The 26,162-nt window shown below is 40.1% G+C and overlaps 1 protein-coding gene across 1 annotated transcript in view; it reads left to right on the forward strand.

Moving 5' to 3' along the window:
• LOC124280583 (protein PAT1 homolog 1-like) overlaps positions 1–25,267 on the forward strand; it is a 38,950-nt gene extending 13,683 nt beyond the window's left edge. Inside the window, 17 exon segments of the mRNA XM_046716562.1 lie at positions 7,726–7,794; positions 8,312–8,437; positions 9,196–9,295; positions 9,297–9,520; positions 11,003–11,123; positions 12,523–12,660; positions 14,490–14,583; positions 15,736–15,822; positions 16,674–16,902; positions 17,630–17,756; positions 17,872–18,035; positions 18,188–18,255; positions 18,645–18,792; positions 18,973–19,047; positions 19,801–19,935; positions 21,129–21,226; positions 22,185–25,267. Of these exon segments, the coding sequence (XP_046572518.1) occupies positions 7,726–7,794; positions 8,312–8,437; positions 9,196–9,295; positions 9,297–9,520; positions 11,003–11,123; positions 12,523–12,660; positions 14,490–14,583; positions 15,736–15,822; positions 16,674–16,902; positions 17,630–17,756; positions 17,872–18,035; positions 18,188–18,255; positions 18,645–18,792; positions 18,973–19,047; positions 19,801–19,935; positions 21,129–21,226; positions 22,185–22,365 (2,184 nt within the window). The 3' untranslated portion in view covers positions 22,366–25,267.
• The last annotated feature ends 895 nt before the right edge of the window (positions 25,268–26,162 follow it).

Here is a 26,162-nt window from a genome sequence, read left to right on the forward strand (position 1 = left end):
GTCCGTCCGTCCGTCCGTACGTCCCGATTCTTGTTAACGCGATATCTCATGAAATGTTGTACCCAATGTCTTCAAATTTGGTGACAGCCTACATTGGGTGATTATGCAGACACCAGTCGATTTGGGTGACCTTGACCTTATTTTCAAGGTCACCACTACACTTTGGCCACTTTTCAAACTGTTGTTAACGTGATATCTCATGCACTGTTGTACCCAGTGTCTTCAAATTTGGTGACAGCCTACATTGGGGATTACGCAGACACCAGTTGATTTTGGGTGACCTTGACCTTATTTTCAAAGGTCACCCGACGACACTTTCACACTTTATAAACTCTTCTTAACCACGGCATCTCATCGACCCGGGTCTGACTGTTGTTACCCAATGTCTTCAAATTTGGTGACAGCCTACATTGGTGGATTACGCAGACACCAGTTGATTTTGACTTGACCTTATTTTCAAGGTCACCACGACACTTTCACACTTTCAACTCTTGTTAACGCTATCTCATGGACTGTTGTACCCAATGTCATTAAATTTGGTGACAGTTTACATTGGGGTATTACACAGACACCAGTTTATTTGGGTGACTTTGACCTTATCTTCAAGGTCACCATGATACTTTGACCGCTTTTTAAAGGCGATATCTCATAAAACATTGGACCCAATGTTTTCAAGTATGTTGACAGCCTACATTGGGTGATTATGCAGACACCAGTCATTTCAGGCATCTTGTATGTGACCCAAAAATAAAAAGTAGTAAATATAGATATTCCATTCTTTAGTGGCGGGGGACATTGCCACATCAGTGGCAAACACTTGTTAGGTTTAATCTTGGTGCAGCTGCCTTTACAACATGAATTGTGTCCCTTGTGAAAATTTAAATATCCAAATAGATTGCTGTTCTTATTTCAGTCTAAGTAAACTTAGACTCAGTATTATTCGTTACACTGCTATACTGAGTCGAACAAAACCTTGTGGAAGGTCGCTTCAGGTAACCTTTGAGCGATCTATGACCATCCAATCAAAGGCGAGATGGCCGAACGGATTTAACCAATCAGACAACGGCTACTATTTAGAGTCCGGCGGGATTTACAAAATGGATTTTCTCGTCCCCGGTCGCCAACACCGATCTCCCAACAAATGAAAATCCGCATAAAACACTGATATTTGCACTATATATCCTTTGAGGTTCCTGTTGACATGGTTATAATTAGCTAATATTTCTGCTAGTTGACATGCTTTAATACTGACAAAGCGCTATTTTCAGCGAATGTTTTCTCACTGCTGTGGCATGCATCACTAGGAACTGATCGTCCGGAAAAAAGCATTCAGAATCGTTCTGGTACAAACTTTTTCGAGGTAAATGTTCAAAAGGTATGTGGGAATGTCCACTTTCGCGATTTGGTAAGCTGTGTTCTGATTGGTCAATTGGAAAGGTTACCTGACGCGACCTTTCACAAGGTTTTGTTAGACTCAGTATAGCAGTGTAACGAATAATACTGAGCCTAAGTTTACTTAGACTGTTCTTATTTCAAATGGCTTCACAAAGATGACAACTGTAGCAGATGATTTTAGAAAGCAGATAAAGAAACGTGGATTTAATTCCTGACTTACACATTTAACTGTTGTGCTGAAAAAAAATAGACATACTGAATGCACAGTATCAGGTAACACTGCGTATCAAAGTAGCATGAAATGTTCTGTTGCCTGGATACTGCACTGCATCTTTGTCTCTGCAAGTGGCATTCAGTCATTCATGTAAAAAACTGCGTTTTGCACTCAGACATGTAAAAATACTTATTTTTCCTTATCCTGACTCATGATCTTTGCTTATCTCCCTTTCCCTTTCGAATGGTAGTGGAACACTTGAATCCCTTGAAGTTCCCAAAGCGGACGTACAATACTCACCTACGAGTTACCTCCCTTTGCCCTCTCCCGCGCAAACCAGTCATGTGGCCTTATTTATTTGTGACTCTCTCCCTTTTCGCCCAAGCGGATGGTTGGGCAAGCACTGGAGTCCCGTATAAGGCAATATTATTGTTTACTCTTAGGCCTATTCTTCTTAATTAAGCTGTGTATGGTTTTGATTATAATTACGATGTATTATTTGTAAAAAATTGTTGAAATTTATTGACTTTGAGTCGTGTTTTCATCGTGTTGTAACCGTGTTTACAACTCTTGAAATTGTGCTGTGTGTGTAAACACAGGTTGTCTCTGGCTGATCCTCACCCACAATGTCCATCGTGTACAGATCCATGTTCATCCACCTTGCGTTGTATCTATTGCATTGATTTAACTGACTTACAATTTTATCAATATCTGTCTTATGTTTATAGACGTGCCATGGATCAGGTGATAAAGTCATCTCTAGTCACAGGTGATAAATCTGGAGATCAGCCTAAAAACCATATGTTACTTGCGGCTGATGGTCATAATAGTGATGTGTTGCCTAGTACATTACAGGGCCAGTCTGCGGCAAAGGGGACTAAGAAAAGGTCGTCAACCTCGCAACCTACGCCGTCCCAGTCTAAGAAGAAGACGGTGTCCTCTTCTACTACGCAGAGGAAGTCTACGAGTACTAGATCTGAGGGCAAATCTACACGTGCTACAGCTGCTACGCAGAGATCTTTCAACGAGGAGATTGTACCACCTCATGAGAAAGACGTGTTTGACGACCCCCCTATACTACTACCAGATCATCACTCATGAATGTCACAGTAGGCCAGCTGTCGGACATAAGACCTCTTCCTTCGAGGACAGAAGTTGAGGCACAGAAAACAGCATCGCAGCCGATTCAACAGATGCATAACTTCAACCCGGGGGAGTTCATGACGCAGTTTACCAACAAGATGATGGCTATGATGGAGCAGAGATTCCAGCAAGAATCAAGGAAGACACAACAGTCTGCCGACATCGTGCGCAAACCTCTGGCCTGCGCGAAGTTTATGACGCAGTTCACCAACCAGATGATGTCCATGATGGAGCGGAGGTTCGCGGAAGAAGCACATGCTCGGCGAAGCCTCTTAGCTGCAGGAAGGGTTCGTGAACCCTCAGATCAGCGTGAAGATACAGGCCTCAGTCAACCCTCTATGCAGACATCGGCAGTGAGAGATAACGTTCGGGAACGTTCACTCAACAATCTACTTCTGCGAACCCTCATTCACCTGCAGAGAGATCTTCAGACTCCAGATGCAGCAGAGCAACGAGTTTGGACGTCATCATCTTCAAGTCGCTCCAGATCTAGATCTCGCAGACGTTCGCGAAGCTTTTCACCACATCATAGAGGTTCGCAAAGCTCACACCACAGAGCATCGCATGAGCATAGATCATCCTACAGTGGCAGCCTGCAGAGCAGACGTTCGCGAAAGCACAGCTCTCATTATTCGAAGTCAAGAAGTAATGAATCGGCGGTAGAAGGTTCGCGAAGGCACAGCTCTCCTTACAAGGGTTCGCAAAGGTACAGCTCTCATTACAAGGGTTCGCGAAAGGATGATGAGTCATCTAGAGGTTCGCTAACTCATCTTTCCCAAGATAAAGGTTTGCAAAGAGGGAAATCATCTGAGAAGGGTTCGCGAAAGGACAGCACACGAGGGAATGCAGATTCACAGGCAGATGAACAGCGCAGTATCAGCTCTATTCAGCAACCACTACAGGAGCAACAAGAAGACCTTGTGTTTCCTGATCCAGAGATACAGCTGGATAGCTAACGGCCTGAATCTGCAGTCACCATCTAAAGATACAGATGACATCCTCTCCTATCAGATGCATGATGACAAACAAACGCAGACATCTACAGGGTTCGCGAACTCTCAGATCTACAGGCAGATATCAGCAAGCAGACATCTACAAGGTTCGCGAACTCTCAGATCTACAGGCAGATATCAGCAAGCAGACATCTACAGGGTTTTGCGAATCCAAGGTTTAAGAACCTTAGGTCAACAGGCAGAATGTTTACGTAAACTCAACAAAAAGATCTACAACATGTGCGATCTCTACATTTTGCAGCCTGCTCAACTCTACAACCGGTATGAACCTTACACCTATATAGGTTCAGTTTTAAACGACAACCTACTTGATGAAAGAATCCCTTCATCTACACGGATGCGGAGATATATACCGGGTAGCAGATGGCCTGCGGAAATTGTCGTTCACTCACTCACTCCAACCCATCTGAGACGTACTGCATATATGTTGATGACTGTGACTTCAAGATGATATCACCTATCAAGCTGATATATCAAGTTTTGCAGATATACATCTCGACAGCCTACTTCGTCATGCTGGCTTATATTATCTACAGTGGGAAGAGGTGATTTATATCACTGAACAAGAATTTACGCCGGGATCAACCCTTATTCAAGAGGTTTATATGAGCGGTGTAGAGGTACGCCCGCTTTTACTCAACCAAGACTGATGAGCGTCACGCTCAGCTGATTGGTCCACGTCAGACGACGCCTCCCACTGACAGAGCAAGCAGCAGAAAGTTTACTGACTTGTAAACAAAGACGCAGTACGGGGGATTACTTCATCGACAGCCATGTAAACAGTATACAACTACGGCCTGTTATCATCGGGGGAATCTGATAGATGTCTACCCTTCACAGCAGCATAAACAAGATTTATTTTGGAAGTTGTTGCTGAGGAAAGTCGGCATGAGTGCCTGTCCCCGGCGAGGCTACACTGCACCCAGCTGTGCTATAAATAGACCACGCTTAAATAGACAAGTATGCTGATCAACACAGATTGCCTCCGTATAGAGGGGAAGAATGATGTATCATCACTGCAATCAGAGGTTAGCACTTCCGATGGAAGATCCTACTGTTTGGAATATTGTCGGCTTTATGATTATTATTCATACGAATAATCAAGACTATCGGCACCGATCGATAACATCGAGGTCTATGCAGTGTTGGGTATCTGGACGACGGCATGCAGTTTTCTTCAAAGTGCCAATCAAGTTTAACAGTAGCTGAACCTCACAATTAAGTTGCTCACGCAACTAGGATGGCTAATTAACCTGATGAAGTTGCAGTTAGAATCAACAAGATCTTCTATTGCTGGGAATCATCACAACAGAGAACCGTATTGTCATCCCAGAAGATCGTTTGGTTAAAATACAAGCCATGATACCACAAGCAGTCATCTCTCCGTTTACACTACGATCATGGCAAGTTCTACTGGGTCTACTAACCTCGGCACAAGACTTAATCCGTACAGGAAGATTACAACTGAGGCCGTTGCATCGATTCCTGACAAAACATCTAGACAGCGTCGATCCCATCTCGCTACCAGACAACCTCAAGAGGTATCTACTCTGGTGGACTACCAGAGTGGCCGAACCTCCTAGTACATCCGCACACCAAGCAAGCACATGGGAACCCAGCAGTGTTCCAGTTACACGTATGGACCGTATCAAAGCATGCTTGACGAAGAGAGGATACTCTGCCAGAGCAGCCAAGCAGTATCGCTTGCGCTACGCAGATCAACTCGCAGTCTATACGACGACAAGTGGCTGAAGTTTGAACCTTATGCAAGGCGGAAGAACTTCACTGCGATAAAAGCGACTCATCCTCAACTGGCGGAATACTTGTGTCATCTAGACAGACGAGACACATTAAAGGTTCGACATTATCTACATACCTGGCTGCCATCAGTTCAGTGATCACCATGATAACAGGCATCAAACTGACAAAAGTTCCACAGCTACTAGAGTTGCTGAGATCTTTTAAACTGGAAGACCAGCAGAGGAAGTTTAGAGCTCCGGCCTGGGACCTGAACGTCACTCTACGTCATCTCACCAGTGATGCCTACGAACCTTTACATCAACAACCTTCGAGTTGCTGACACAAAAGACTTTGTTCCTGCTAGCGTTAGCCATAGCAGCAAGAATATCAGAGATACATGCCCTGGACCCTGGACTTCGAACTAGATTCGACGCAGGGCGAAATGAGGCAGTACATCTAAGACTTAGATGGGACTTCATCGCCAAGAACCAACTACCTGGTCAACCAGATAGACAGTTCAATGTACCAGCGCTATCTACAATCCTCGGCCCAGAGGATGTAGAAGATTTATCCTTGTGTCTAATCAGAGCTCTGAAGATATATCTTCAAAGGACTAAGACAAGGAGGCAAAAAGTTCAAGCGCCTATTCATTCCGTTATCTACAGAGACAATGACAGAGGTCTCGAGAATGACATCGTTTTGGATGAGAGCCGTCATACTGAGAGCCTATATAGCAGCAGGACTAGAACCTCCTAGAGCTTCCAACCCACACGAAGATAGAGCACTGGCGTCAACACTAGCTCTACATGGAAATTGCTCTATACCGACAATAATGGATGGCTGCTTCTGGAAGTCGGACACGGTGTTTGCCAACCACTACCTCCGAGACATAGCCACTGAAGACGTCTCAGGCATTCACCAATTTGGGCCTCTCGTTGTAGCACAGCTACTAACGGTTCTTCAAAGGCTCTGAGTTGAAATCTCACCCTTTATCACGTTAACTTGTAGATGACTTTTACTAGGAAAAGTATTAGTTTGAAAGTCCATGCGCACAGTCTAGGACAGACTAGCATGAGTGATTAAGATCCTGTGCGGGTAATAACCTTACCTGCACATAAAGGGATCGCAACTCATTTATGATAAAGATCTTATCATAATCCATGGGTTGTTATAAGATATCTAGTACAGGAGAATACTAGTTTATCTATAACCACACGAATCAACATGATTCAACTTGTCTGAGAGTGAAGTAAGACAAGGAGTGGTCCCCCCCCGAGTTACTATGCAAGTTGGAAGAATAGGACCACGGAAATGCCGTTTGCAGTTCCCATGGCGGGGATACAGGACGTATCTAAGGACAGCTGTTGAATCCAGTGGTTTGACCCACCACCAATTCCGACGGATTCTATAAGCAAAGATCATGAGTCAGGATAAGGAAAAATATGTAATTTTTTAAGTAAAATTGATATTTTTATACTTATCCTGACTCATGACGAACAAGCCCTCCCAGCCTCCCCGTTGAAGACACTTGAGATTTCACAGCAGATCGAACTGCATGGGCAGAAAATCAGGAGAGAGTGACAAGTAAGGCGTGTCACATGACTGGTTTGCACGGGAGAGGGCAAAGGGAGGTAACTCGTGGGTGAGTATTGTACGTCCACTTCGGGAACTTCAAGGGATTCAAGTGTTCCACTACCATTCGAAAGGGAAAGGGAGATAAGCATGAGTCAGGATAAGTATAAAAATATCAATTTTACTTTAAAAATTACATGTTTGAGTAGATTGAAAACTTTAAACCAGTTAAAATGTTTCTTTGCTCATTTTAGTGAATAATGTTTCAAATTTCACGTCTGCTGGCTGTTTTCAAAGCACCATATATATTTTTTGGAACCTGATGTTGATTATGTGTAATGTTGCCAGTTTCAACTATCACTGTGTACAATAGCAGACTCGTATCAGCACAGAAAAGTATCATTGAAATGGAAATGGTGGAAACTAGACTCTGATCATGCTGATAAAGGCAACTTTAGGCAAGTTGGCACTCTTGTGTATAGAAGATAGTCACGACTTCATGACCTACGAGTAGGCAAATGGTTGTGCAAGTTTGGGTCTATCTCAGATCCTGTGAATACCATTACAGTAGAAGCAAAATTTGAAAGAAAACAGTGCTCAAAAGCAATGAATAATTTTTTAAGTTTTTTTTATGTTTCTTAATTGCAGAAACAGACTAATCTTGACAAGCTGTTTGGACCATCGTCCCCTCCAGCTTTCCTGGACACAGAACACCTGGTAAGGACTGAACTCATTGTCAACAGCCTTCATTGCTGTCAGAGGGATCAGTTTGATTAATTACTGGCATATCTTGGTATCATTCCAGCATGCAAATGTGGTGATATCTTTTTGACCATAATTCTGTCAGTGATGATTTTGTTTCCTCATCATTCTGCAACTCCTGTAAAAACTGTATTCTCAGAACACTGATCCATATGGTCATCTCCTTGTAGGATTGAAGGGCCTGTTGAAATTGTAGGACTTTTGATAGTTTCCCAGATCCACACTTTCATTGAATCAACTGATGGTTTAATGTGTTCATTTCTGAATCAGTGAGTACACATAATAGTAATTGAAAACTCAAGTTTGATTGTATTTCTTCCATGAAACATCATGACGTTAACACTCTGTAGGATCCTGCAAACTCATCATAACTCTGTATTAATATATGGTACTTCTAATCATCGTAGCATCAAGTAGACCCTGTTTTGAGTGAAATGTGCATGTCTTCATATGTAAATGTTGCTTGTTGCAGGTGTCCCCCACCAGCAAGAACATATGGGGTTCTCCTGCCAGGGACTCCTTTACAAAACCAGTCAACAAACTACAGGCTCTGTTTGACTCTGCTAAGGGGGCTGGAAGTCCTACTCAGAATTCTAATGTAAGTTTTTCTGCAGTTCATTGTGGTCCTCCAGTGGCAAGGTAGAATAGGTCCTCAGCAGCTGATAATGTTTTAATATGGCAGAGGTTTAAATGGCACGTTCAAGTGTCATGCTCATTCTGTAAACCACTGATTTGCACTAGTTGGTCCTGATAAATAACAGGCTGCCGATAGTTTGCTTGATCATAACCCACTGTGGTATATAAATAACACAACACTACTGGACATACAGCTTTGTTCCCTCAGTTGCTGTGCAAATGTTATGAGAGACAAGAAAAGGCGAAACTCAAATGATAAATTTTGTTCAGAATATTGGAACAAATGTCAGTATTGTTTAATGTGAGCTTTTGCAATAAGTATACTGGTATATTTTAGTGTAAGTGTATTGAATGTGACCTACATAAGCGCCGGCTTCTTGGTGTAGTGGTTAGAGTGTCACGGGTGGTTAGAGAGCAGAAGTTCGCGGGTTCGATCTCCGACCGCGCCACACCAAAAGACGTTAAAATATGGTCCTTGTTGGTCCCTGCATGATGCTCGGCAATGGGTACAACAAGGACTGGTCGGCTCGGAGTCAGTACAATATGTCTGAGTGGGGTATTCATACTTATCTGCGGCATGGTATCTCAGGGAGCTAGCACTATAAAATCAGCTGGAGTCAGGGCTAGAACAAGCAGCCGCACATACACACGCATGCATGTCATCATATGAACGAAATATTCTCAAGTATGATGTTAAACCCCATGTCACCTCACCTACAGAAGCCATCAGTTATCCAAGCCAAGCCCCAGGTGTCGGGTATCCTGCTTGCTCCCCAGTCTCCCATAGTTCCCCCCAAGTGCCCAAACACTGGCAGAGATTGAGAACCAGCTGCTGAAGAAGAAGACGCCCACGGTGATGACAGCCGAGGAGTTGGAGCGCCAGATGAGGGGAGAGTCCCCACCAAACCGCCCTCCTGTGAAGAGAACCATTGCCACACCAGGCAGTGTCTCCACATTTCCAGATCACAAGTCCCCGTTCTCCATGCCAGTACCCATCCAACCCATTGGTAGACCTCTCGGTCCCATGATGCCAAACTTATCACAGGTAAGATGAGAAGAGGAGGTCATGTTTGTTCATGTTTGAAGTGATGGATTTTCACATGTACGAAAAGGTCATGTCCACAAGCTTTTTTGCAGATGGTAGGTGACCTCACTTCACAAAACAATATCACATACAGATAGATTGACAGCCTGAAATGAAATATGAAGATGATATCATCTCTGTATACTATTGCAAATACTGATATGTTTGGCGTTTATCACTTATACTGGTACATTTATCATATTGTCAACACAACTATGTTTGGTGTACTATGTTTTTGAGTATTTAATAACAAATTCAGAAATCATTCTTACTGGGCTTTGATATGTTTCTGTTGATAGATTTTTACTCCCTATTGTCTGTGGTTTTGGTATTTCAAAAGTTATTCAAAATGTTTCAAGTGTCTCTTTGTATCAGTTCTTGTGTTGCCTCTAGAATGTAGCATGTTGCATCAACTTACAACTGGGATGTATGTCTGATTGAAATAAGTCTGACATGGTACCCTTTTTATGCATTTGTCGCTGCAATGGAGTTCATGTATGATATCTGGAACACAAATTGCATAGGATACATTGGGTAATTTAAACAGGTCGTCCTTGTGAGGTTTTTGACATGTATTAATGTTTGTTGGTGATCAACTCAAATTAACAGGCAATAGGTCCTTTGCATATTTTATACAGCTGGACTTGTGTGTTGTATTGTCAGCAGCAGTATATATGTGATGTATCATCAGTACTTGTACATTGAATGGATCATCACTGAAGGGACATTATAGCATGTCCTGAAATTGTATTGTATCCCAACTAAGACACTGTGATGTCAGTGCTATATGGTATACTGTCATGTCCATAACATAGAATAGGCGGGTATTTTATGAACAAATTATACAAACTAGGTTGCAGCATGATCTCTCATTTCCCTTGGACCTGTAAGGATACAGGGTAGAATAATGTTTTATAATCAATACTTGTCGTGAGTCAAGTAACAGGATTGGGTTGTTAGGCTCACTGATTTTGTTGATGCTGTCATCATTTCCCAATTGTGTGGATTGATGCAGATGATCTCAGTCACTGGATTTTCTGGTCCAAACTGCAGTCATATATGGCTTAGTTGAATAACAGGTAGCATTACAAAGACCAGTGAATTGTCATGTCTAGTGACGTTAGATTTAAAGTTTCCTATTTTCATTTACAAAGTTTATTTGTTCACCTCCAATGATATGACATAGTACTGACTAGGCACAATACACGAAAAAGTAGTTGTGCAATGGCCTTTATCTCGTGTCATGGCGAGGGATACTTGTAGCTGTAATATTTCCGATTTAATCATTAAACAATAAACAAAACACAAATCCCTAGCCATTTAAATTCCCAAACAACTGTCCATATACTAGTATATGCCATGATTTGATTTTGATCTGCAGTACCATAAGCAACTCCTATATCTCGAACCTTTTACCTTAACCATGTGAGATAACTGTTCCAGCCACCGCCAGGGTTCAGCCCAGTGCAGGTGTCTCGTTCTCATGACGGACGTATGTCACCCCTCCACCAACGATCAATGACCCCACCCCTTGGAGGGCACTCACCCGGCCAAGGCTTTATGGGTAGGTTGAGCCATTTACTGTCACTGTTTGTGGAATGCTATTGTCTTTAGGAAGTATTGCAATCCTTCTGATGGCTGTTATATTTGGTAAGTTTTTTGTTGGTGTGAATGAATATTAACTTGATGCTTTGCTAAACTGTGATTTTAAGATTTACTCGCATAATAATTTACATGTAATATTTTTACACAATATTGTGGTACGTTGGTGTTGTTGATGTTGTGATTGATATGCGTAGATAGAACTTAGAAGTATGAATGTTGCATGTTAACCTACTGTTAATCTGCAGTTGATCAGCCAATCAATGGTCGTGCATTGGTGTTTCTGCATGGATGTAGTGTGTCTTGTATTTGCATTGGTTGTGGAACATTAGTTTGAGGGGTCACCTATTGCTCTCTAAGGGTGTCCTGGCCAGGACAAATAGAATGTAAAGAATTTTGAAGATGGGCATAAAGCTATACTGTAAAATTTTAAGATGGTTTACAGTTTATTAGAAACCCATGTAGATCAGGGTTAGAATTGGTCTTCAGTAACCCATGCTTGTCCTAAGAGGCGGCTAACAGGATCGGGTGGTCACTGACTTGCTTGATACATGTCATCGTAGCCCAATTACGTGGAATGATGCTCATGATGTTGATCACAAGATTGTCTGGTCCAGACTCGATTATTTACAGACCACTGTCATATAGCTGGAATCAGAGCTCCAGATAACATTTAGCTCATGTGGGTACTGTACCCACTGTATTTTTTTGGAGTGGGTATTATGAATGTTGAGTGGGTATTTCATTTTCTGTTACCCACTGCTTTCAAATATGTGCGTATTTCAGTCATTTTACTCACCTGAGTATTATGTCATTGAGTAAGTTTACTAAGCAGGTATGTTCTGCCTTATGTCATACCTAATCAAAACCAACTTAAATATAATGGAAATGATTTCATAAAAAATCATTCATCCTATACTGACAGTACAACACTTGTCCTATACTAACAGTACAACTTGATAGCAATCGATGTCTTTTTCATTACGCAAGCGATTTTTATAAATATATTCCGTACGCATTTGTTTTAAACTTTTTGCGCATCTAACATTTAAAATGCGTAATTGGTACGCAACAATTATTTTTCAATGCGTTATTGGAAATTTTATATGCGTATTTTACCCGGATATGCAGCTTATCTGGGCCTCTGGCTGGAATATTGCTGAGTGTGGTGTAAAACTAAACTCACTCACTCGCTCAGATACTGCTGAATCCTCCACTTCCACAAATGGCTTTTAGTTGTGTTTTATTAACGATAACCAACTCAAAATTAAATAGGATAGATTTACTTCCCGTTATCAGCATGGCACAGTTTGTCAGATTTGTCCTGTTAAATGTGATGTTGTCAGTGTGTCTTGTTACAGGCATGTCATCGTCCCCTCTTGCACGGTCCATCTCTCCCACCCCTCCCCAACTCTGTGGTACCCCCATACATAGACCACCGTCCCCAGTGCAAGCCAGGTTCATGTCGCCCTACAACAGCCCAGGCGCCATCTACATGGGTAGGTTCTATCAGTACTTGATACACTTGGCAATTAAATCTTTTTAGGGCAAAAAGGATATACAAGAGCATGTGTTGATTAGGACTTTCTAATCACTCACATATTATGTGATTCGAACCATATCCTTTCATGAATTCAATTTTTATTTACGATCACTAGAGTCAAATATTTTTAAAATGATTGTCTTTAATTTGGGCAATATTTATCAAAAGAGACATAGAAAATGGAATATATATACAAGTCAGGTTGGATAATAGTCAACACTTTTGTATGTTTAATGTGATGGTAACATGGTCACTGGTCATTGTCATCATAAATTAACATGGTCAAAACATGTGATTTCTGGTGTCCCCTGCCGTGATATTGCTGGAATATTGCTAAAAGCGGTGAAAATCCATACTCAAAACATGTGATAGAATATAGTTTGTTATTGTTTCACTGAATGTGTTGATAGATGCATCAAGTGCTGACTTGCATGATACGTTTGGTATTCACCTCACAGTGGATTCGTTGCAGCGACCAGTGAAGGTCCGGGTTAGAATATTGATCTTCAGTAACCCATGCTTGTCATAAGAGGCGACTAACGGGATTGGGTGGTCCGGCTCGCTGACTTGGTTAACACGTCATCGGTCCCCAATTGCGCAGATAGATGCTTATGCTGTTGATCACCGGATTGTCTGGTCCAGACTCGATTATTTACAGACGGCCGCCATATAGGTGGAATATTGCTGACTGTAGCGTAAACTAAACTCACTCACTCACTTGTTGCAACCATAGTGTTCTGTGTTACAGTAAGCTGTAATACATCCTAGTTGAAATGGATTCCTGTGCTTATTCTTCTGTTATTCCTTCTGAAATCAGCAACAATGTCAGTAATTCAACTTGACCAATGATATAACTTATGAGATCTGTATCCCTGCCTTGCTCACTACAAAACATGGGGGCACAGATGGCCAAGTTGTCTAAGGTGGAGTTGCCTCCCTTACGCACTCCAGAAACCTGTGATTATCGTGGTTGTTTGTGTTTCCTGATTTGTCAGCAGTATTCCCATGCTCATGGGTTTTACACAAACGGTAAACATCTGGGAGCTGCATCACTGCAGTGTTTGCTCCCCATATTCAGCGACCGTCTCCGGGGTGTATTGGTTAGAGCGTCAGCCTGGAGAGTGGAAGGTCGAGGGTTCGATCCCCGACCGCGTCATACCAAAAGACGTTAAAATATGGTACTTGTTGGTCCCTGCCTGGCGCTCGGCATTAATGGGTACAACAAGGACTGATCAGCTCGAAGTCAGTATAATGTGTCTGAGTGGGGTATTCATGCTTCACTGCAGCATGGTATCTCAGTTGGCTAGCACTATAAAACCAGCTTTAGTCTGGACTAGTACAAGCAGCTGCACATACACACGCATGCACGTCGTCATATGAGTGAAATATTCTCAAGCACGATGTTAAACCCAATTTCACCTCACTTCACCCTATATTCAGCTAGTTTGCCATGTTATACCCAACTCACTATTGCACTGCCTCACAATATCTTATTTAGTCATAACAGATGAAACAATGGCTGCGTTCACTGTAAACTCAGTATGTAAATATCAATTAATTTATTAGGTGGGCTTATACTCTGAATATTGTTGTAAAACTCAATGAAAATGGTGCTTGTTTCTCGTATGTAAAGTTCTAATATGATGAACAATACCTTGGTGCCTTACCAGAAGTGTTAAGTTTTGAAAGAAAGACCAACTCTCCACCTTAATGTGGTGATGTTAATATGCCCAGTTATCATGATTACTGATACGAAAGATTTCTAAATGGAATAATGTTTTTCAGGAAATGCAAACCGGTCGTTCTCCAGCCCGATCATCATACAAAGAGGTCACCGCGTTCCCATGCCCTTTGGTCCAATGGGCAGTCCAGGCCAAAGGTAGGTTCTGCACCAGCTCATCACTAGTCACTCCAGTGCTGATAGTATTACAGTACCGGTATATTAGTTGAGGGCCCCACCAAGTGGTTACGCCCTTGCAAAAACCCTTTGACTGCTATTATTCCAAGCACAAATTTTGAACAGTTTGTTACTTGCCTCAAAATTACTTTGAATTTAAGGCATAATAAGTCAATATCAAAATCTGCAAAAGTTCTGATTTTGCATTTACTAACCCTTTAACTTTGTAAACTAGAAAAATATGTATTGTTTTGTAACACTAGTTTCAACACAGGGGTGGAAATAACCCATTGCCCGACGTCCCAGTCCTGTGTTTTTTTCTGTCGGGCAAGCAAATTTGTATACCACTCTATACCGGTGTCCAGTTGACTTTCTAATGTTAATTACAGTCAGCTCTCGTTAATCCGACACTCATTAATCCGACAATCACGTTAATTTGCAAACATTTCTGACACACCACTTAGACGTTTTTGATGTTAATGACCATCAAAGATTTTTTCAAGTTATAAATTATATATGTTATGATACACGCCTGATTGTACATTAGACGTCTACATGTTATTATGGAAATATATGTTGTATGGAAACTGTAACATATTCAACATCCGGGTCATAATGGCAGCTGATATGCGGTAAAAACAAACGTGAGTTTTGTGGTCATGAAATAGATATGAAACTGTTCGCTTATGTGATTATATATGTATGTTATGCCATCTATGAATGTTAAGAAATGAAAACAAGTATGTATTGTTAGTATTTTTTTATTTCTGTGAATATTTTTACATACGATGAAGATAACTAGATCTACCATTTCTGATATGCATGCAACAGTATGACGATCATGACATTTAGTAAACATTGATATTTTCACACAAATACATTAATCCGACATTTTCATTAATCCGACATTTTCGTTAATCTGACATATTTCTCTGCAACCACAAGTGTCGGATTAACGAGAGTTGACTGTATGTTGTTTATTTGAAAATCAAGAAGAAAATTGGCCGGTGTAGTGGAAAAATTATCAGGGCAAGGGATTTTACATGTGCCACTGTACCAGAGTACAGGAGCAACTTTAAAGTTATTTCCACCCCTGCAACAAAAAGCTTTGAAGAATTGTGTTAAATATTTCAGGTTCCCCCATCATTCACCAATGTCAGATCCTCATGGAATGAGGGGACCTCGTCCAGGCAGGGGAGGACCATATCATCCAAATAACTAGTGAGTTCTAAAAGCAGACATAGTGGTCATGTTGCAGGAATACAATTGCTTCCTGAGTTACCAGAAGTCAGTCATGTCCTGTTGTGTTTGATTGAAAAAATAAGTTCAAGGTTAACGCTCAGATTTTTGTGAAGCATGATCATACAAGTGTCAGTTTCTGAGGTACTGGTTTCCTCGACAGACAAAAATCTTCACAAGGATTTACCAATTGTACCATTTTTTGGTGCCTTGTCTGTCCAGGGTCAAGGTTATCTTTAAGGTTACATGAAACATGGTTGTATCATTTACAGTTACTTATTCACTTGTGCAATCCTGAGACTTGGTAATTGTTGGATGCTGTCTTGATCAAGGCCAAAGACTGGATGTACATGGTGCTATGTCAAGACTGTAGAAGTTTTGAGGAAAATCACAGTAATAGGGCTGGTTATGATTTTGCAAACACAGACACACACACACGTCTAGTCGAGTGAACTTGTTTTGATGCTAGATTCTCAACAAGATTCATCAATACTTACACGACTCTGCATACATTATGAAACAACTGAAACTCTGCTCCTGTGTAATTTTTAGTTTCAAAACTCTGAAACTTTTGAACTTACACAATCAATACTTTTCTGCTGAAGTCTTTGTTTTTCAGTAGATAAGAAGGAACATGTATATGGCATTGTGACAAGCATTGTATTCTTCATGTATTGTGATCAGCTGGTAATTGACAGAAAACGGGTGGTTATTTTATAAGTTTTATTAGGTTTTACAACTCTTGACAAAACCAGACAGTGTCAATCTGGAGAAACATTGAATGCCTGCACCGACTATTACTTCAACGATGGTGTATGTTGCTTTACTTGTAGTTACCACAAAAATCAGGGGCACCCCCATGGCCAGAACAACAACAATCCCCATCGGTACTTCAACGACAGTCGCAACAGGCAGCATCATGAGGATGACTTGGTGGACCACGACATGGATGAGGACAGCTACGATGGGTTGATGACACAGAAGGAGAAGGACTGGATCATCAAAATACAACTGATGCAGCTGCAGACGGACAACCCCTACCTCGACGACTACTACTACACTGTAAGGTCAAGCACATTGGAGTCAGGAATGGGACATAGGGCAGATACGGGAATATTTGGACAGTTTTGTCTTGTCTTGCCATTTGAAAATATATTCCTTTGCTTATCTTATTCCATTGTCAATATTCCAATACCTGCTGTCACCAGTCAGGTGGTTGACCAATGTCAGTTTACCATTGGCTAGATAACTCTTGCAGCTGTGACTTTGCAGAGGACTTATAGCTTGGTATTTGTGGTAGTTGTCACCTTGCATAATACCACTGGTTAGATAGTTCTTGCAGCTCTTAGTTTGTTTAAACCCTGAAGATATGGGTTAGAATTGGTCTTCAGTAACCCATGCTTGTCGTAACAGGCGACTAACTGGATCGGGTGGTCAGGCTTGCTGACTTGGTTGACACATGTTATCGTATTCCAGTTGCATAGATTGATGCTCATGCTGTTGATCCCTGGATTGTCTGGTCCAGGCTCGATTACTTACAGACTGACGCCATTTAGCTGAAAGTTTGCTGAGTGCGGCGTAAAACTAAACTCACTCACCTTGCGGAATACCACTTGCTGGATCCCTTTTGTCCTCAAGGCGAAGTGCATGGTATGTAAGCTGATAGGTGAATTAAACATCATCAGAGCTGATGAGTAATTGCCCCCGAACATACACATGATGACTTGAGAAGCCTGCACAATACAGAGATATGCAAGAACTGTGACATTGATTTCATTTCTGTGTGTAGTATTATACACTGAAGAAGAAGGCTAAGGAGAGACAGAAGTTACGAGAGAGTGGGGAATTCAGTGATGATGATCCAAAACTTGTCATACCAAACCTTGCGAAAGTGGAAACAAAGGCTTACACACCAGGTAAGAAAGATGAGAATAAATGTGCAAGTAAATGTAGAATTATCTGCTCTTACTTTTAAATTATTGATATGCTTCTCATGGTTGTGTAACTCTTTTTTTTGCTCTTGTTTTCCAGCTCAGTTTGAAGGTTCATTAGGTCGGTTGACAACTGCCAGTGTTCACAATCCTCGCACAATCATCGATCTGTCCAAGAATGTAGCTCAGACAAAGGAGGACAACCCTCAAAATGTCAGCAAGGAGCTGCGACGAGTTCGCCAGTTACTCATGGACATTGAGAAGGTAATCAGTGTGATAGATATTGCTCAGCACTTGAGATACATTTTACAAGAAATAGGTACAATTTGTAAAATTTAGAGTTTTTCAGTTCCTAATGAATGAACTTTATTCATGTGGTCATCTAGAAATATAGCATATTCATTTCCTTTACTCAGGGATTTCTGCTTCTGCTTGATATTGACGACCTGGAGAAGAAGCTACTGGCACTTCCTGAAGAAAGCAGGTATGTGAAGGAGGGGTCGGGCAAGGCTAGTGTGGTGGGGAGAGGACTGTTGTGGTGGGGAAGTGGACTGTGGGTGATGACACGTTTACTTGTAGACCTTTCTTTTACTTTATTAATGGAAAGTCAGTTTTACATATGTGTTGACCCCCTCTGTGTATAGTTGATATCAATGTGATTATTGTGTTCATTTTGACAGTTGGAAGAGCAAGAAGATCATTTTGTTCACTAATATTGGCATGTCATCAGAATCTCTGTGGAAAGCTGGTATATTGGACACTGAGAATGACAATTCTGTCATCCAATTTGCTCACTCAGCAATGTTTGTGGCTTCCACCAAAGTCGCAATTGAATTGTTGCAATGAGTTCAAAACATTTCTTATTTGTTTCAGGATGCCTCTGGTCTTTGAAAGAAGGGAGAAAGTGGACCAGTTGTTTGCCTTCCTTTCAGCTGATGACAACATTGAAACATTTATTCAAATCATGTCAGTTAGGAAGGGGAGAAAACTCTTATCACGAGTCTTGCCTTTGCTGGATCCTGTAAGTATTTATTTGGAGTCATTCAACATAACAGGCATTATTTATCGAATTTATTCAGAAGCAGTGGGTAAAAATATTTACATTCGAAACAAAAGATGGAAGATGACGTGACCTTTTTTGTTGCTTCCTTGATGACAGTTCTCTCTCTAAAGCTACTGCTTCTGTCTCACTGTGTTCCAGGCTCAGCAGTGTATTATCGTCTCCTTGATGCTGTGTAACCTCACACAACTCATGAGGAAAGATCAAGCAGAAGAGGTAAGCAGCTAGTTGTTCTAATTCCTGCAGAGGTCACCATGAGTCAGGTGGCCTGCAGAGTGGCATCACTTTATCATGCCAGGACCAGTTTTCCAATTCCGGATTTACACTTAAATCTGGGTCGTAGCCTGTCAGCACCATATATTGTGTTGCTGGGTTTCATCACATGTACATGTACAAGATCATGTGCAGTACATCTGAGATGTAACCAAACCAAACTCTCATGTGTTCTCCATTGTGGTTGTGTAGTATTGTTTCTATATGGTCAAGTAATTATGATAAACTACTTGTCAGTCTAGTCAAGTGTAGGAGAATATGCTGATACCTAGGTCATCATTGTTAGAAACAATGGAAGTTTGTACACATTCCGCTATTGTTTGTTGTGGAATGTTTTCTATAGATATAAATAAGTGATGATAGTACATAAGTAATTCTTGCCTGATTATGTCCCCAGTAACCCTTACTAATGTAAGAACTTGCTGATGTGGATGTGGTAGTTGAAGTATGCGCCCTGGCTGATTGTGACTGGTGTGCCTTGCCAAGGCTGTTTATTTATGGGCAGTTATCATAGAAGCTATGTATCTTTCTGTAGAGTTAAGTAGGAGTGAGAAAAATCATAATGGGTATCTACCCTAGCATGTAGGTAAATTGAGAAATTGTAGCTTTTAATTCGGGAAAACATTTGTGGGTAACCTGCCTGGCTTACTTGTTGGGAACAAACTGGAATAATCAATATTGGTGAATTTTTTTCAGGGCCAGTCAATGCTAACAGATTCTGTGCATCAAGCTCTGAACAAGAGTTCATTTGAAATGCTGGCAACAGTGGGAGAACAGATCCGGCAGATGCAGAGCCAGGGAAAGGCAATAACAGCCATGTTGCAAAACAAGGTCTGTCTCACAGAGAATTCATCAGAGGGTTGTGGTGAAAAACATCTTTGTGGTATCACTGGTTCTTGCTACTTGTGTTCATAGGTTAATTCACAATGTGAACATGCTCTTTTCTCTTTTTCTTGTACATGCACCTCTATTCAAATAAAATTAGGAATTAAGCGAGCAGACCAGATGCAATTTGTTTAGATCACCATCAGCTGACTTCAACAATATTTTGTTAACAGTCCAGTGTGTATTATAATCAGTACATCAAAACTACATTATTCTTTACCATGTGGAAGCGTACATGAATATACTTCAAATGTCCTATCACAGAAAATACCCAAACAAATCCAGTCCTACATAAGTGATGAAATATATGAAAAGAAAATGCAAAAGTTGGCCACCCTTAATTCAATAAATTGAAATGTCAGATATATGCACATGACTTACAGGCAGGTAATGTTTAAACAAACATATTTTTATTAAAGAATTAACATGACATAAATGAGGTATCCAGACAATGTGTCAATGAGCCAGTGTCAGCTTCTGTGTGGAGGTTAATAGAGTTAAGAACAGAGGTAACTGTTCATGACCAAATGCTTTTGCTGGATAGTATCTAATTCCAAACTGACAGAAAGAAATACCTTTATCCCCAGTTGTTTTGTTTTTGTGCATTTTACATTGCATATCTGGCACAATCTTTATAAGAATGCATCCCAGTTTTGTGTGTTTAGATAATTGCTGGAGTTACCTCCCTGTATATGTACATTGCAGGTGTATTTAAAGTTAGTATCTCTTGCTTTTGCTCATACGTGTACTGAGATGTTGTGGGGCTTCTGAATAAGTGAGCAGGATTGTCAAGGTCAGGTAATATGAGTTTTAGTCATGGAAAATTGCTTTTTCAGCAAATGACTTTGTCATTGACTTTATTGCCATTGTGAAAGAACTGCAGTGGGAATGCAAAGATTCTTTTCTAACAGTTCACATTGTCTAAAATGTTTTGGCATCACTGGGGTAGCCTAGTGGTTAAAGCATTCACTGGTCATGCTGAAGAACCAGGTTTGATTTCTCACATGGGTACAATGTGTGAAGCCCATTTGTGGTGTCCCGGCTGTGATATTGCTGGAATATCATCTCCCAAATGTGGCATGTAAACCTCAGTTCATAGAGATGTACATTTGTAACAAAAGGAGTCCTTCATGTTTCAGTTTGGCTCAACCATACTGTGTGCAATGCTGGCCAGAATGGAAGATATTTACAAGAATACCTCTCCTGTTGATATTGATAATCAGCTGCAAACAAACTGGTAAGTTATGAAGTTATCACCCGGTATGCATGTACAGTTTTGAAAGAAATCACTTGTTCTGCTTACTAATTAGAATGAATTGGCTCAGTTTAAAATGGTTTTATTTGAGACTGTCGTTCCAGTTGTCAGTTTTCTGATCACTGCACCTATGCATGAAGATTGACTATTGTTAACATGGTGATAATTCTGTCTTCAACTTGTGTCTTTTGATGACAACACCACATAGTGGCCTGTTAACAGTTGTTTCTGGGCCTGCCAAACCAGGGATTGATGTCATGAGCCACATATGTCCTTGTTCGGAATACATACATTTAACTCAGTCTCTGAGTCTGATCAACCGTTGCATTCTGTCTGATTACCCAAAGCATTTAAACCTGCACTAACCAATTCCACCTGGGGTCTTGACATGGGTGCTTGTCTGGCATTTTATATAGCCATTGAGTAATTAATAATGTGGGCATTCTCTCTGAAACCAAATGACCGATTTTCATGGTGGATTCCATCAATGGAGTCTAAAGTTTATCACCTTTAAAAAAATTTTGAAGTAGCTTTCAGACATTGAAAATAAAGAATTTGAAAATTCCATTGTGGCCAACATGAATAGGTTTTAGTACAAGTCAGTTTGAAGTAGCTTCCTAATAATCAAAATATAGGATTTGAAAAATCTCCATGGCTTGCATTTCAGTAAATTTACACAAAACCCTGAGTCCATTCCTGTGGTTCCTTTGGCATTTTGCCACATCTTTGTAAGGACTTGTCAAAAGTGATGTCCATTTCTTTTACTGATTGCTTACTTTTTGAAAAGAAGAAAAAAACTGTCACAAACATCCTAGATGTTGATTAGCATAGACTGACCATTCTGCTTTGACATAAACACTCCGCATTTCATGAACACTGAAATAACCTTATCTCGTAATACCTGTGTCTTTTCTCCCATGAGTTATCTTGTTGTCTACAGGTGTCATTTTGTGGAACTGTTAGTTGAGTGTTTGTCTGAAGTCTCTGATGAGAGCATCGTTGCACCCTTGAACCCGAGTGAAAAGCTGGTGGAGCACCTGGAGAGACTCCTCAACAAGAAGCTAGTGGCCAGTGTGGAGGACAAACTTCTTGTGATACTTGGCACCAAGTCCCAATCCTGACCTGAGTCTCAACTCGTGGCAGGCCTTGCCAGTCACTCAAGTGTCATCTCAATTCACACAGACAAAGACTTTGATGGATAAATGCATTAGCGTATCGTAATGACTTGGTCGACATCATTGGATTGAAGAGAATGTTGTGGGCACATCCAGTATTGGACTAGTAATTCATTGACCCAGTTGAACATTCAGCCATGGAGTAAATATGCATTTTATGTAACAACCTTCTTGAATCACGAAACTAGATCATTTGGGTATATTTGAATCTCCTTTTACTGTTGCACAGATGGGTACATGTATAATGCTTGTGTCAAATGTTATTGTATCCACTTGGCTTTTGGATTGTGAAAGATGACATTGATCTGGTGGTTCAACTTGGCATCTTTATTCATGATCTGTACTGTTAGAAATGGAATGAAATTATGCATTTTACACTGACAATATTCACAGAATGAACATCAAAGAAAATATATTTGTTAAGACTGTTTAAGCGTAAAGTGCTCCTTCCTACTGAAACTGGTTTGTTAAGTTTGGGTTAGAATTTCTATTTGTATGTAATTTTGTTAGAAAAACAAATGTTATATTGGTTTGCTTCATGTCAATATTGGGAATGTGATAGTCAATTGGGATGTGTATTTGCTGTTACCAAGATCAAGGCTTCTTTTTGTCACAAGTGAACTGTTTTGGGGCCCAGACTTTCCAGTCTGTTTGCTGGGTGTAAAACCATCTGTCTTGGAAGTGTTAAAGTAACCAGTTGGTAACTAACATTGAGCAGATTGCCACTTTTTGTTGTCTAACATAACATCAGTGTTGTGTATGAAGCATTAAGAATCACTGAAATATATTGAAGTCTCACTGACCCTTGGTTCTCACATGAACCACATTTAGTGCTAAAGTAAGGGGAATATTGTGGTTGATATGTTATCTTATCCTAATCAGTAACTTCATCTACAGCTGTGACATTCAGTTGGGTTTGTTCACATCCAGTGTTGTTTTGGTAAGGTTCCAATACTATTTGATGTTCATTCTTTCTCAAAACAATGCTTTTGCTTTCTGACAAATTAATGTGTTCTTACATGGAAATATATTTGAAATTGACATAAAACCTGGTTTGTATTTGTGCATATACTAGACCTTGTTAGGTTTGTACAGTTAGAGGAAAGGCATTTCCTTAGTTGTTTACTGTCTTCATATGTTTTGACAGTATTTTAATACCAGCACCCAATTCTGTTTTGATTCAGCACTGTCACATTTAATTGAAACTCGACTTGAAAAATGGTTGAAAGTGACACTTTTACCACAAGTGCTGTCTTTGCTCTTGTATGTATCTGAATATTCAGTGTATGATTCTATGCTTCTCTGTGATAGAGCATGACTGACACTACTTAATCAGGATATGTATTACAGTTGCAATTACAATATTGATGCGAAAGCGAGTAGTATTGTTCCCACCTTGTTTCCCTTGTATGCTGATGTAGTGTTATGTATGTACTCTTAGAGCAGAGGTAGTGTCATGAACAGAACAATGAATCAATCACAGTGCTTATTTTTCTTGCAAATATACTGCAACATCTTATTGGATGTACTCCCTTTGAACCAGAACTTTTAGCTTTGTCATCAGTACTCTTTTGAACAACTACTGTTGAGTGATTAAGGCCTTGAAAGCTATCACCGAAATTGTCAGTTTTACAATTTAAATCATCCAAGGCTCATTGTAAGTGTTAAACGATTGAATATTTAAGTTTGATGAGGTTATAATAAAAGACAAGTATATGGATGGCAACTTCTCTATTGTTGCTATCCATATACTCGTCTTATATATTCACCAACTTCTAAATGCCTCTTAAGAATTTGATAAGGTTCATATTCTGTTTACCAGCTCACATGTATCAGACTCAAATATTTAAATCTTTGAACTCTTAAAATGAGTCTTTGATAAGTTGATAGAGGACAAATCTTTTTTGTCATACATTAGTAATTATTGACTTTGTACAACCGTGTTATGTGTTCCTATATGAGACAATTTACCACCGTTTCTGTTATTTAACTTTATTTGCACACTCTAGTTTTTCATTTGTGAGCATTTAAATGCCTTAAAAATTATGTTAGAAATAAAAAAAAAAGTGTTCTGAAAAATGTTGCTAGTATTTTGAAGGTCTCTCATAGAGACCTTACTTGTGTGACGTGCACACATCTATTCAAGATTTCACCTGTGAAATGAAATACTGTGATGTCAGTATATTCAGATGTCAACTGGTCCTGAATGTACTCCATTGAAACTTAAACCATTGTAAATGTGACATTGAAAACTATTGTAATATGATTTCTTAAACACTTAACCAGCAATTCAATCATACATTTTCGAAAAGAAACCTTCAATTCCACATTTATTTTGTACATTTATAGTGTACATACGAAATGAACAAATTAGTTCAATAGATTTGCTTTGATGCTCAAATGATGGCGTTTTCTGTGGGGCGACATTGGTTATGCCCAGGCGTCTGTCAAACATCGATGAACACAGTTTCTGCGAACTTGATTGTGATTAAGGATATTGTCAAAAAAGTATGTGTCTTTGTATCATTTAAATTTGTCTATGACCTTTAAATTATACACCTAACCATTTTGTATTTATTTTTAAGAAAGTGCATTTTGTTCCTTGTTTAGGGTACAGCAAGATGGTGTATTATTAACAATTTGTGATGTGAAACCTATGCTTTTACACACTAAAACTTGGAACTGGTTTCATTGTTTGTTGGCTTATGTTTTGCCTTAACTCATTATTCACAATTGTCAGGACATTACAGCTGCATAGAGCGATGCTGAATAATGGGTTAAAACACAGATTACATTGGATACAAATGTACAGGGCTTGTAATCATTTCATTAAATTATATTGTGTGCAGTTGCTCTTCTGTTGTTTATTCCCTGATTTGTAACATCTTGACATTTAATTTAATTTCTTTAATTTGATTCTTTATGAAAGGAACTTTGGTGTTTCAAGCTCTTCAAAAATGAATCAGCAATCTAAACCCTTAATAGTGTAAATTATCATCCAGTTGTAACTGTCTTTATGCATTTTTATGGCTGTGTTGACAAGAATATAGTACTTGGGATGAGAAAACAAACTTGTTTTGAGGGTTCCCAGCAAATAAATGTTGTCTTGACAAATACAATGTGAATTTTCGGTTTCATCAATTGGCTTGTCAAGAAAGTACTGACTGAAAGTGTTATCCTGTTATTATTAAGTAGAGGTTTCAGACTTCCACCTCATTATATATGCACCAGGAAAACAATTAAGCAAACACTAATTTTTGCAAAGTTACAAGTTTCAGCTAATATCAATTGTGTTAACGCACAGTACTTTGGTTAGGCTACATTTTGTTCTGTTAGATCATGTCTTGAGTACAAGAAAACACGAAAAGGACAGACCTATAAAATGATACCTGTTACAAGTATGGAACCAGAGATCGGGCAATATGGCATGTATGGCACGTGTATTTGTAACCTGGTAACGTTGTACAATCAATATCTAGTGAACCCTGTATTTGTAACCTGGTAACTGCCTGTACTCTACGTCTCATACCCCTGTCATGCAGAAGAAATTGTCGCCATCCTTGGTTCAAATCTGCTTCTACTCAGGCCGATTTTGAAGGTGTGCACATGCTTGTATCAGTTGCCTGATAAACGGGGTTCAGGTCTGGACTCTGATGGGCCAAGAAATGAAAGCTATGAAAGCTGTCACTGCACAAGAAGAGTGTGGCCCAGCGTTGTCAACCATAAGACACAGGTCAAATAGC

The sequence above is a fragment of the Haliotis rubra genome, unplaced genomic scaffold (assembly GCF_003918875.1).
Source record: "Haliotis rubra isolate DU_JTF1 unplaced genomic scaffold, ASM391887v1 Scf27, whole genome shotgun sequence".
NCBI lineage: Eukaryota > Metazoa > Mollusca > Gastropoda > Lepetellida > Haliotidae > Haliotis > Haliotis rubra.